This window comes from Botrytis fragariae (assembly GCF_013461495.1).
Source record: "Botrytis fragariae strain BVB16 chromosome Unknown tig00000054, whole genome shotgun sequence".
Lineage (NCBI taxonomy): Eukaryota > Fungi > Ascomycota > Leotiomycetes > Helotiales > Sclerotiniaceae > Botrytis > Botrytis fragariae.
In genome coordinates this window covers 2,442,446-2,455,527 of record NW_023500993.1, presented here as the reverse complement: position 1 = coordinate 2,455,527, position 13,082 = coordinate 2,442,446, and the positions used below count along the sequence as shown (strand labels likewise).

Below are 13,082 nucleotides of genomic sequence, written 5' to 3'. Positions count from 1 at the left end.
GATATAAGATATGTGAGAGATCTCCAAAGGTGGGTGAACAGATTTACATATGAACCCTCACCTACCGACTGGTGCAATAGGACTTCACCACGTGTTAGATTCTCATTGCCCACGGTAGATTTATACGAATTGAGTATCAGTGACCAAAATCTACACAAAATTGGAGAATCCCCAAAGCTTGGACAAGAGACTGAAGTACGACAAGCCGTCGAAGATTTACGATGTCGTTGACATAGACATCAAATCCCTTCCCCCGATCCCTGCAAAGCGCAAGTCAGGTGCCTCGGATCCACATTAGTCTACCTTATAAGACATCACGAATCACTCTCTGTTCAGCATGCCTTAAACTCATAAGATATGTAAATATGGATTCGTCTGACTCGAAAAAAGAAAAAGAGATTGATAATGATGGAAAGGTAAGGGATTTCTTTTATTTTCTTTGGTATGTTTTTATTTGGCCAGCTGTCTTCTATTTTTCTGTCGACATTTGAGTTTTATTGCTATCACGAAGTATTTGTATCATTTCTCTCTCATTTGTCGATTGCTTGATGATCTGAACACTATGGTATGCATGAGTATGAAATTCAAGAATCTTAGCTTACAAGATTCACAGTCCATCGTATCTCCACGCGCATCGGGTGCCTCTCCACCTACATCCCCTCGCTCACCAACTCACCTAACCGGCCACAACCCTAGCAAATGGTACCACCTCCAACTTCGTACCATAACACTCTTCGCCCTCCCTATTCTATCTCTCATCGGCTTCTTCGGAACCTTGGTCATTGGAGGCAGAAATGGGACATTCGAACACATCACCAGTCTTGTTAGACAAAAAACACCTTCCGCCGTTTTCCCCAATGCGAAATATTTGTTATTGAAAGATTATACGGGGATCAGAGCTCTCGATAGGCAATTGACTGTTCTCGTGACTTTCTTTGCCCCGGTTGTTGATAGTAGGAATGCTGCATTATGGTTGAATAGTTTTTATGGACTGGGACAATTCGGAGCAGCGTGGACGTTGTTGGTGATGGAAAGTTTGAGAATTGGGAATAAGGGAAGGGCTGTTAGTTTGTAGGTGATCCTTGACGTGAACACAGGGCTATCTATTCCTGATTTCTGTGATTCTATTTGATACATTCATCGTGGCGAATCAGATGATGTATATTTCAAGGAAGATTACTGACCTTACACAGCATCGGAACAGTTGGATTAATCTTTCAAAACATTACCTATGCAGTTACGGTACCACTCTACCTTTTCATCCACCTCTTAACGTCGCCAATCGCAAAACCATTTCCAGGGACGCATTCGAATAGCGTTCTACTCATCTCGTCCCTGGATCTAAAGATTCTACCACTCTCAGTCACCCTAGCATACATTGTTCCATCTATCCTTATGGGCCTTGATGCCCCATCTCAGGTTTCAGGACAAACCCATCAAAAACTCATTGCTTTGTGGCAACCCTTTCCACTCTGGACAGTCATCATCCAATGGACACTTCGTTCATTCTTTCAATTCATTGGACCGAAGCTCTCTTCCAAAGATTCCAAACAACCACCAGCACCACAAGGAGCATTATACCTTAGCAGCGCAAAGCATGTCTACCGCTTCACCCTTACCTTATGTGTATTGACGCATCTTCCAATTCTCCTCATTGCTCTTGTCCCCGCCTCAATCATTACAGATATTCTACCCAAGCTTTCTCCTTATGCTAGCCTAAATTTCTTCGATATCTATGTTCCCTACTTTCCCTTTCCACTTTCTTATCGGGTCTCGGATTTAGCAAATGGTGCTCACACATTTCTTCAATGGGATTTGGCAACTGGCTCAACAGCCCTCTTGTTATGGGCTATTTTATTATATCGCAATGCTACGATCGAAAATTCCATCGCAGATCCTGACACGAGTCTTCCTTCAAATCAGATCCGACAGATGCTCGCAGGGAAGGGGAATCCAGTCGGGGCCTTGAGGAGAAAATTATTGGTTAAAATTGGTGTCTGGACATTGATAGCTGGTCCAATTGGAGCAGCCACAGTGATAATATGGGAGAGAGATGAGATCGTACGACAGAAGATTAAGCAAGGTATTTGATTTGAGGTTGATAGTGTTGAGGTCTTGGCTATACGGTGGGTCGTCTCTTGGTAAAACTAGATACGACGTGTATAACACGAAATGTGTGGGTATCTTTTGTAGTAGAAATTTGATCAATGTGCTGGTGTAGTTGTAGTTGTAAGCAATGAAAAATTACCTTACCCTCTAGAAACATTTTTGTATTCGGTTGATCCTCCTATATCTCGAATACATATGTATTTGCCTCACTACCAATTTTTAGCATTTCACTTTGAGTACCTAACAAATGAAAACCAGCACAACGTAAATCCCCCACACACCCACACACCCACACCATCACACAACCTTAGGAACGAAATGTCCGTTGTCACACCCAGCTCAAAAATCACTTTAAATCTCGTACTCATTGTCACTCCTCACTGCCACCGCCCCAGAGCCTACTTGTCACCATTCATGCACGTAACATTTCACGACTTCTGACTCTGTAATTTCCTGCAAGTGAGGCCCTGGAATTGATCTCTGTCCTAGGGGGGTTTCCTCTTCTTTCTATGGCGATTGCGCGAATGGCCAGCTTTCTGTTGCTGATCTGATAATCATTCGTCGTACGGAATATGTGTTGTATATGCATGTAGATGGACGAGTCCTGATTCCAGTTTTCTGTCATTCGGCTTGGCCTCATAAGCGCAGCAAGCGGAGTAATAATATTAACTTATAACAATGTAAAAATACATTCTTGTATCCGATGCTGTAAGGGACCGATAATATACGGGATACTAGATATAGTGGTTGAATGTGGTAGGTGGGATTTGCGATGGGAAGGAGACGTTTCACGGAAAGGGACAGGGTAGGTTGTTACGGCAGGACGGGATGGATAGATGGAAAGAAGGAATTATGTTTGATTTTGATGGGAAATGTAGGAGATAGGTTGGGAAGGAAAGTTTATACTAATGATGATCATAATGTGCTGTTTGAGAATGGGTGGTAGCAGCACGAGTAGGTATGGATGTTTTTGCTTACTTTACTTTAATCCTGGGATGAACGGATGGTTATATGGATAATGTACCAACGGGACGATACACCGAATAGGATTACCTAATCGACGAGTGCAAATGATGCGGACCTACCAGCCTACCTAGGTACACAACACTTGAATCATTTGGAACCTCCTAAACCACAGATACTTTCTTTCGTCATCTCTATTCGTATACGCAGGGATCTCTTCACCATCGTGGCAAAGACAAATGGTATCTTACAGACGCAATCTGAAGGTTTGAGGGTCTCTCTGGAGATTTGGTTGAAGAGATACCCGTTCGCCAGATTACTTATGTACGTGCCAATGGCTACTAGGTCCCAAGTGAGGTATGTCGGTATCGCGGATCAGAAGTCTATCGCAGAGAAGGATCAAGCTCCAACCTTAATCTGATCTGTGCGAATTGAAGAATTTCAAGTCAGGTTTCCCAAGCTTCTTATAGTATCAAGGCTTGATGATTAAGACCCGATTGAGCTATTCCTCGCCTTTGAGCAGGGAGCTGGACCAATCAAATGTAGAGAATATCAATTAAATCCCAACTTCGAGAAGGCTCGCTCCGTCGAAGGATTTAGATCGACAAATTTGACATGGTTTTTGACAAGAAGCCATACCTCTCTGGTCGAGTGCTTCCCCATCTAACCGGGATTGTAGATCTTGTACGTATCATTGCTGAGCACTTTGTACAGACTCCGTACAGACTCCGTACAGAATTAAACTTTTGGCTGTAGCCTGCACGATATTCCATAAAAGAGTCTGGATCGTCTCTAGTACCTACCTCGCCTCTCTCGCCCGCTCAGGACCGCCCGCACCTGCCAAAAACTATTGACCTATTTTAGTCTGCTACCCTCGCTACTCTACCTCGTTTCGCTCCCTCTTCCATATCTTACGTGGAGAAATGTTCATTTATTGATCTTTGCTACCCTTCTATCTCACTCTTCTCTGACAAAAACAACATCCATCTGTTTGACATTACTTTTTTGATCATCACTACACGTCAGACTTGCATTTTTGGCTCATCATTCATCCCAAATACGAGGTATTCAGCCTTATCGCTTCTTATCGCATGCATTCTTCTTGAAGGACGGACGACTTCGGAAAACCCGAGGAATCATTCTATGACTGGTGCCTACCTCTACATACCTTCTGGGTCTATCATCTCGTGGCTCGGGTTTTCAATACTTCAATTTGTCTTATAACTGCGCACATCACAATATCCAACATTCACATCAGACATCTACTTTTAAATCCCTGCATTCCTTCGTCTTGCTTGGGCTCACGCATTTTCAATACTTCCCTAATTCGAAAATCCACCTTTGGAGCTTTCCATTGCAATGTCAATAACAGCGGCAAGTTACGAGCGAATATCCAACAAATACGAACCACCTTCGAAAGGGATAGTTGACATCTATTCTCAAAAGGGCTTTGTGTTGGATAACAACGGTAATTCACGGTGTGTACAATCGATCGTTGAGTTACCCGTTCAATTACCACCTTCACCAGCCGATAGTGACATGATGGATCTTAGTCCGCCATCCTCATCGGCCTCCCCAATCATTCTTGAAGGTCAACGAATTACTAGAGATATTTCACGCGGTACTCCTGGCGATATGCAGAAATCGAGTGTGTCAAAATCACCAGAGCAAAGGCAGTTGGCAATGAAGAGAAGTCAGTATTATGGTGATGCGTTTGCATATCGAGAATCGGCGGGCAGTGCGAGAGAAAGAGTGAGCAGGGATAGCATGGTTCTCTGTGAACTGGTAACAAATGTTATTGTAAGCTTTTTCCTCTTTTCCTCTCGTCTAACTTACATCTCCGCCTATTCCAAATCAGCTGCTAAGACTTTGTACAATAGATGCGTGAAGAACATACCCTTCTCACAAGTCTCTCTAATCTTCTCTCGACTCGCTATCAGCGTCCCGAATCCTCCATTTTCGTCACTCTCAAGCACTCGGCATGCTTCATCGTAGCTGGAACTTTCGAACCTGCATATATTATGACGATAACTGGGCTTCCATCACAAATGCAGCCAACAACGAACAAGAGAAATGCATCGTTACTCCAAAATTATATGGCCACAACTGAATTATATGTTGAGCCAGAGCGTGGTATTATTAAATTTGTGCCATTGGCCGAGGAGAATTTCGCAACAAAGGGGAAGACTGTTGCTGGTGAGATAGAAGAACTGGAACGAGAAGTTGCAAGTGAGGCCTCGGGATTCCGCAACTTACATTCGTCGGGAAGTGTCAAGAGTAAGAGACAAGCTGCAAAGTCCTCCAAGAGTCAAAAATCCAGGCATTTACAAACCCATGAAGAATATACCCCATCCGTCAGTTCGAGGGCAACACCACCATTACCGTCTATGCCAACTAATGATAATGCATTGGATAGCAAGTCGTTGAACGTGCGGAAGTTGGGGAGAAGAAAAAGTTTTATGGCTGCAGTTTTTGGAAGCAAGTCCAAGTCTTGAAGATAGTGAGCTGGTATACGTGAGAAGGTGGTTCAGATGAAACATCTTTAAGGGAATTTTAAGTTAATGGGGGAAGAGGTGGTCTAGCGACCCACAAAAGTATAAAAGTGCTTGCATTATGGTTATCTGTGTAGCGACGGAGTTTACAGGGAATGTGATACCTGCAATACATGCATGGATGGAAAAGATCGATACGATCAATGGGATAGGAGAATACTTTGTGAAAGGGTTATTGCTTCACTGGTTGGATACGGCGTCATATTACAAGAATGGCAAGGTGGTCTCTATGGATATATTACTAGGGGCTTCTCTCATGCTGACTATGGACATAAATTACAAGAGGGATTCATGGGGTGGGGGTATGGAACGGAACGAATAATGTTAATATTAGGATATAAAAGTTGATCTGCTCTTGGTTTTTGCTATTAGGCTTGACTTGGAGGCAGAATATTAATACAATCAAGGTTTCACTTGAATGATGAGCATATTGGAATGAATTACTGTAGTGGATGCTCGTCGTGTGAGACATGAATATGAGGGGGAAGAATATGCGGATTGATTTTGACCTCGTGGTAAATCTTTGTGTGTATGTATGTATGTATGTATGTATGCATGTATATATGTACCTAGGTATCAAGTCCATGGTAGGGATTTTAGATTATATTATACTATAATAACCCATCCCATTTTATATGTTCTATTCTATGTCTTTTATTCTATACTTTCTATTCTATATTTCCTATTCTATACTTCCTATTCTATACTTTCTATTCTATACTTTCTATTCTATAGTATAGTGTGGTAAGGTCTCATGTTACGTCCCTACGGGTGGGAGGTACTGGAATGGATTGGAGTGGATTGAATTGGATAGAGAGTAACCAATGATTATATAATTAATGGTTATGTTTGTGATAGTGATAGTGGATGGCTGTGGCTGGGTGTGGCTTTTGCTGTGGTTTTTTGGGTGAGAGTATATCTTGGAGATACTAGGAAGGTATGATGACTTTGATTATGGATGGACGTGAGAGTGAGTGTCAGAGAGATATCTTTTGAGATGTTGTCTAGGTAGGTAGGTCGGTCAGTAGGTCGGTAGACATTTCAATGATGATAGACGGGATGATATCAAGTACTCAATACACATTCACTTTCTTTCCTCGGTTGGATTACTTGTGTTGTGACTTCTTCACCTTTTTTATCTACTCACCACTTGATGCATAGACCACCAACCAACCTCCATCTTCCCAATCATCATCAAAAATTCTTCAACGACGTCTTTATCAACCCACGACAATAAGCACTTCGATTGAGATACGAAAGAGTCAAATACATCAATGCCGTTGGTTTCATGAGGAGATGCAGTAATTTTCGAGTCTCAACATAAGGAAAAGAGGAAGAGCCTGAAACAAAAGAAATATTTAGTGAGTGATTTGTTCAGCCCCCCTGGGAAACCACCAGCCACCACCTGGCATAACGTCTCTGAGATATTGACACGGCTCGATTGATGTGACAGCACATCTTGGGTTTGAATCATTCAACATGGTCTTGCAAGATAATAGAGGATCTAGAAAGATGCAATGATGTCAGGATATCAAGATGTCAAGATGTCAAGATGCAGCTTACTGATTGGAGATTTTGTAGTTTCAACCCTCAGATATCAGCCTCGGAAAGTATCTCAATCTATTCATTCAATTCATTCAATTCAGCAAGGGATCTTTTAAACTTTTTGATTCCTCTCCACCCATACACACACACATACATACATACATACATACACACCACCCACCCACCTAACACTCCAGCAAGGACAAACACACACACACACACACACACATATACATACATAAATACACCACCAGGAATACCAATAGATCTCATCTATCATGGAGGTATGAAGAAGAATTTTATTTTATTTATTTATTTTATTTTATCGTATTTCTTTCTCCGCACGATTTCCACTTTACATTCTCTCTCGTTCCTTTTTACCTCTCCCCTCTCTCTTCAAATTGAACATTGGTTGTTGGCATTCTTTGCGCTTCCCGGGGATGTGGTTCTTATCATGAGTGGTACCAATATTTGATTTTCTCTCACTCAGGCCACGATTTTTTGTCTCTGCTTTTCGACCTTGGATTGAAAATGTGACGAGTGTTGGCTCCACTAGGTACCCCTTTGCATTTTCTCTTTTTCTTGTAATGTGTAATGTTTTCTTCTTCTTCTTCTTCTTCTTCTTCTTTTGCCAATCTGGTGGTGTGGTGGTACGTATTATTTACATACATAAACAAAGCTGAAGTTTCAATGATATCAAAGGAGTTGATATTCATCATTGTTGGCTTCTCTTATTGCCTTATTCGATCATCCTTTTCATACCTACATACTTTGGAGTGAAGGATACATAATTCAAGATTCATATTCCTTTGACCAGTGTCACTCAAAGGATTCAACAAGAGTCATTCTCGTGTTAGAATTCGGTGCATACCCGTTTCTAGATTCCTCTACACAATCTCGAATTTGGAAGACCGAGTACAACTTGGTACTTATCCGAGACTTTTGTATGAGTGCCAGTCTTTGAGGTTGGACAAACAAACGGTGGAAGTTGGCTTGGAGTTTGTAATTTGTACTTTGGCAAGGCTGGTGGGATTCTATCAGGAGTTGGGGTTTGGATTGTTGTGTTTTAATGTTTCTTGAATATTGATCTTTCTCGGCAAACAACATCTCACCACATACAAGAAGCAAACATTGGGATTTCATTCAGCCGATATCACATCATCTTTTTACGACTTCATGCTGTCACATCTTTTCTATCACCTAATCACTTATTCCTGTATTACTCATTCGCAAAGTTGCACTTATTACTTGTACGATATTTGTTTTATTGTTTCTTTTTAATATTAGTCAAATGTCTCCTTCTCCTACTTCTGTTTTACAAATAGGGCGTAGACGTACCAAGGAGAATCAAACCTATAATGGTCCTCCTAGAATGGGTCCCGTTCGACATATTAGTCCAGCATCACTAAATCTTGAATTTCTTCATGAACAGAATCGTGCCGCTCTCCAAAAGAAAGATGCTACCAAGGTAGTTGATCCAGCACCTGGTGTTGCCGCAAAAGGCAAACCTAGATTATTATTGATGGGTCAAAGAAGGTCAGTTGTAATCTGAGATATCAGAGTTGAAGGAATTGTACACTAATTTTCTACAGATCTGGAAAGTCTTCGATATCGAGCGTGGTATTTCATAAGATGCCTCCAAATGAAACTCTCTTTCTCGAATCTACCGCGAGGATTCAAAAAGATTCCATGCAGTAAGTTGAAGACTTTCTGTTATGATGGTACCTACTAACATGCCCAAGTTCCTTTATGGATTTCCAGGTTTGGGATTTCCCCGGTCAAATCGATTTCCAAGATGCTCAATTCGATGTTGATGCTATCTTTGGTGAAATTGGTGCTTTAATTTGGGTTATCGATGCTCAAGATGATTACTTGGAAGCCATTGCTCGTCTCAACAGTACCATTTACAACCTTCATCAATCATTCCCAAACATTAACATTGAAGTGTTCATTCACAAAGTTGATGGTTTATCAGATGATTACATGCTCGATATTCAACGCGACATCATGCAACGGATTCAAGATGAACTCTCGGATCAAGGAATGGAAAATGCACCTGTCAATTTTCACCTCACATCTATCTACAACCATTCTATCTTTGAAGCCTTTAGTAAAGTCATTCAAAAATTGATTCCTCATCTTGCTACTCTCGAAGCTCTTCTCAATGATCTCTGTCGCAATTGTCGTTTCGAAAAAGCATACCTTTTCGATGTTCTCTCCAAGATATATATCGCAACCGATTCTTCTCCGGTCGATATGCCTTCTTACGAAATCTGTAGCGATTATATTGATGTTATCGTCGACGTATCCGAAATATATGGATATCAACGATCACCGGAATATATCTCGAAATTAGAAGGACCACCATGGAATAAGAAGTTGGAAGATCAAATAGCATGTAAGGATGCGGAAAGTGTGATTGTACTTACGGCGGATAAGAGACCAATTATGTTGAGAGAGGTCAACAAGTATCTGGCATTGGTGGCAATTATGAAGGAGGGTAGTTATGAGAAGATGCCGTTGGTTACGATGAATGTGGAGACGGTGGTGGATGGATTGACGAAGGTTTTTGAGATTACGAGGCAGAAGAAGTGAGGGACTGGGTGGAGGGAGAGAGGGTGTGGTTTAGGGTTTTGGGTTAGGGGGAAGTTTGTAGGGGGAAGGGGAGGGGGAGTAAAAATTTGTGGAATGTTGGGTTGAGAGTGAGAGTGAGAGTGAGATTCGAGCACTTTGCATTTTCCGCTCAGAGAGGAATATTTTGTCACTGTGTGAAGAAGGAAGAAGATGGGGGTGAGGATAGGGGAGAGATAGAGAGGGGGTAGGGGGAAATTCTGAAGGGTAGGGGAGAATTTTATAGAGGATAGCAAGTAAAACTGCAGAGTGCATCTGTAGGTGTATGTGAAATGATTTCACTGATTTTTGTCAAGACTGGATAGGAAGTATAAATAACTACCATACAATACAATACGATAAATAGCGCAAGCTATGAAATATTAAGTTGCTGTGGTATGGTTGTAATATTGTGATGTTGTGATATTGGGGGCGAGGGATCTCGCCTATGTTTCGGAGCGTATAATGATTAGAAATCGTTTGTTTCCTTGTTATTATTATTTTTCAATTCCCTATACAATTGAGCCCGTAAAAGGTATCATGTGATTACGCACAAATGAATTCCTGGGTCTTGAAAACACAGACAACGAATACACATCACGCTATACAAAAGGGTTGTAAAATCCGACGCATCAGTTTCTTCCGCTACGCTCCGAAACATTTGGAGTTGGTGCTTTTTTCTGTTTGGTAGGGATATGAGTACGTTGGATATTGAGTGGGTTGGTACTAGGTTGGTACTAGGTAAATGTGTAGGTAGGTAGGTAGGTAGTGTTCTTCTTTTGATGGTGGTGGTGGTCGTCGTGGGTAGGTAGGTAGTATTTTTCTTTTGATGGTGGTGGTGGTGGGTAGGTAGAGTAGGTAGAGTGGGTAGGATGGATGGATGGATGGATGGATGGGGAAGAGGAATGAGAGGGACGGGAAATCAGAGGGGGAAGTAAAAAAGGGAAAGGGAAAGGGAAAGGGAAAGGGAAAGGGAAAGGGGGTGGGTAGTTCTATCATTTATCTTTCATTTTTTTCAGTTTGTTTATCTATTTTGCAAGTTTGATCATTCATTTTGCAAGTTTGGAAGTTTGAATGTTTCTTGGGGATTGTGATCTTGGGGTTTTTGGGAGTAGCGGTCGGTAATTTGATGGGCTATTGTGCGTGAGTAGTTATTTGGGATGGATGGATATTGAAGTTGGAAGGGTGTAGTGGGGATAGGTTTGTCGTTTCATTTGGTATAGGGGAGCTGGAGATGGAGATGCGGATTAAGAATATGTTAAGAATATTATCTTGGGAGAATAGTGTATAGTGATATAGTATCGAATAGATTAGATATAGGTTGGTGTGGAGGAGGACTCGACTCATTCCGGATACTATACACTCTCACTAGTGGGCGTAAAAATAACAGGACATTACACAAATGAACTTCTGACTATCGCTTGATATATTGGATTGTTTGTTTTAGGAATATACTTACAATTATTGACTAGAGATGGAATAATCAAAATGTCAATTCTGATATTAACAATTGGAGAATGAATTGGTTGAGAGTCTTGAAAGTGGAGATGTGTTCTGTTGATGTATGCACTCACCGGCGTCTCTCTGTCGCTCGGAGGGAAGAAGGAAGAAGTGTTGAGTATTCCAGAGATGATTTGGAGTTTGAGATTTGGGGTTTGAAGTTTGAAGTGATCTGTATTCTGAGGTTTGATTATTATCTTGTCTCTTTATGGTTGATAGGCATTGGTATCTTTGATGTTGATTTTTGGTAATGAGAGATAGATGCTGTTGTGGTGGTGGTGGTGAGGTAAGCGAAGTAGATGGGTGGTGTTAGTAAGGAAGGGAAGGGAAGGGAAGGAAAGGGAGTTTGCTCGGATATTGAGCACTGAGAAGTCTGGGGTGGAGTGGTGAATTGTATCGGATGTGGGAAGTATGGAGTATAGTTAGGGTGCTCTATCTATCCGGGATATACTGTGGATAGAGATGGATAGATGGGAAGGAAAAGGAAAAGAAGGCGTTTGGAAAGTTTCGACATGTGGATATGCTGGCTGGTTTGATAGGGGAAAGGTGGAGATGAAGGTTATATTGTGGAGGTTATCTTGCGTGGGATGGATGGTTCATGTAAGCATAAGTATATATGTACGAATGCAATAATAGAATGATCCCTTCAGATCCTGAAGACGAGAATGGTGTTATTATGTTGCAATGTTTATATATCTCAAGTAGCTACCTAGCTTACTCTGTTTAGTCCATATATACCTTTAATCTTGGAGTCTAAAGAAGATCATTAACAGCGAGACTAGTGTATCAGGTATCTATAGATCAATATTTGTCTTGTTCTAAATTTTGGAGGGAGTGCGGTGAATAGCTTGTTTTGTTGTGAGGGGTGAAAGAGAGGTGTATTTATATGGAAGCTGTATGTATGTATGTATGTATGTATGTATGTATGTAGGTATGTAAGTATGGAATAGGCAACTTTTGTCTTTAAGCTATTGTTGTGGTTGTAATATCAGATTGAGAAGTGATGGATTATGATAGGAGTAGAAGTAGTGAACGGAGAGAGGTGGTGCGGGTTAATATTTAGTTGCTGGGCTGGGCTGAGTTGGTGTGAGTGGAAGTATTAGTATGAGTGTGCGTTCTTCGTTGAAGATGAGCTGGTGGGAGGATAGAATGATGGGGTTGAGGATGGCATGGAATGTGTAACGAATAACCAGTGATTTTCTTGCTACTTATTATTCGTGATTCGATTGCTGCATATCATGGAGCTTTGAATTGCTATTCATATAAAACTAAAGGCAGATCTCATTCTGAGGTTCTCTCGTCTCTTCAGAGACCTGAAGATCAAGCGAGGGTGAGACGAAATTTGGGTAAGCCTGATCTCATAATCAGCTACTTCTCGTCGATATGATTAAAGTCTCGACTTATTGAATACATTCAGATTTCAAAAAATAGATGCCTGATTGGAACACTAATCTTTGGATGCTTCAATTGGTAGCTCTTCCTCTTTTCAATTTCCTATTAGCTTGACCTACCTATGTAGTGCCTTCCTTCCTCTGCTGATTTATCAGTGTAACCCTTCAGATATAAGTTGATCGTGAGTTCGTTTTTCTTTCTTTGAATTCTGATACATTACAACTACAGATATTCATAACTCATTTCATATTGCTTGACATCAACAGTGTATCTGCAGAATTATCACATTAATTTCATTCGAAATGGCATTCCCTACTTCACGTAATGTGAAAAGAAGAGGGCAGATGGATCCCGTTCCAGTGCATCAAATTCCAAGTATTCAAAGAGCCCAGAGAATTAAATCTCGTTCTG

The 13,082-nt window shown here is 41.2% G+C and overlaps 3 protein-coding genes across 3 annotated transcripts; all 3 read left to right on the top strand.

Moving 5' to 3' along the window:
• Nucleotides 1-365: 365 nt before the first annotated feature.
• Bfra_005460 (uncharacterized protein) lies at nt 366-2,091 on the top strand (the record flags this gene model as incomplete). Its single annotated transcript, XM_037335844.1, has 3 exons — nt 366-416; nt 614-1,071; nt 1,194-2,091. 3 exons carry the CDS (start codon nt 366-368, stop codon nt 2,089-2,091), a joined length of 1,407 nt encoding a protein of 468 aa, XP_037192939.1.
• Nucleotides 2,092-4,431: 2,340 nt separating this feature from the next.
• Nucleotides 4,432-5,567, top strand: Bfra_005459 (putative mif domain containing protein; the record flags this gene model as incomplete). The annotated part of the gene is made up of 2 exons (XM_037335843.1): nt 4,432-4,872; nt 4,953-5,567. 2 exons carry the CDS (start codon nt 4,432-4,434, stop codon nt 5,565-5,567), a joined length of 1,056 nt encoding a protein of 351 aa, XP_037192938.1.
• A 2,893-nt stretch (nt 5,568-8,460) lies between these two features.
• On the top strand, nt 8,461-9,764 carry Bfra_005458 (putative gtr1 g domain containing protein; the record flags this gene model as incomplete). Its single annotated transcript, XM_037335842.1, has 3 exons — nt 8,461-8,705; nt 8,762-8,863; nt 8,912-9,764. The coding sequence occupies 3 exons, from the start codon at nt 8,461-8,463 to the stop codon at nt 9,762-9,764; spliced, it is 1,200 nt and encodes a 399-aa protein (XP_037192937.1).
• Between the last annotated feature and the right edge of the window lie 3,318 nt (nt 9,765-13,082).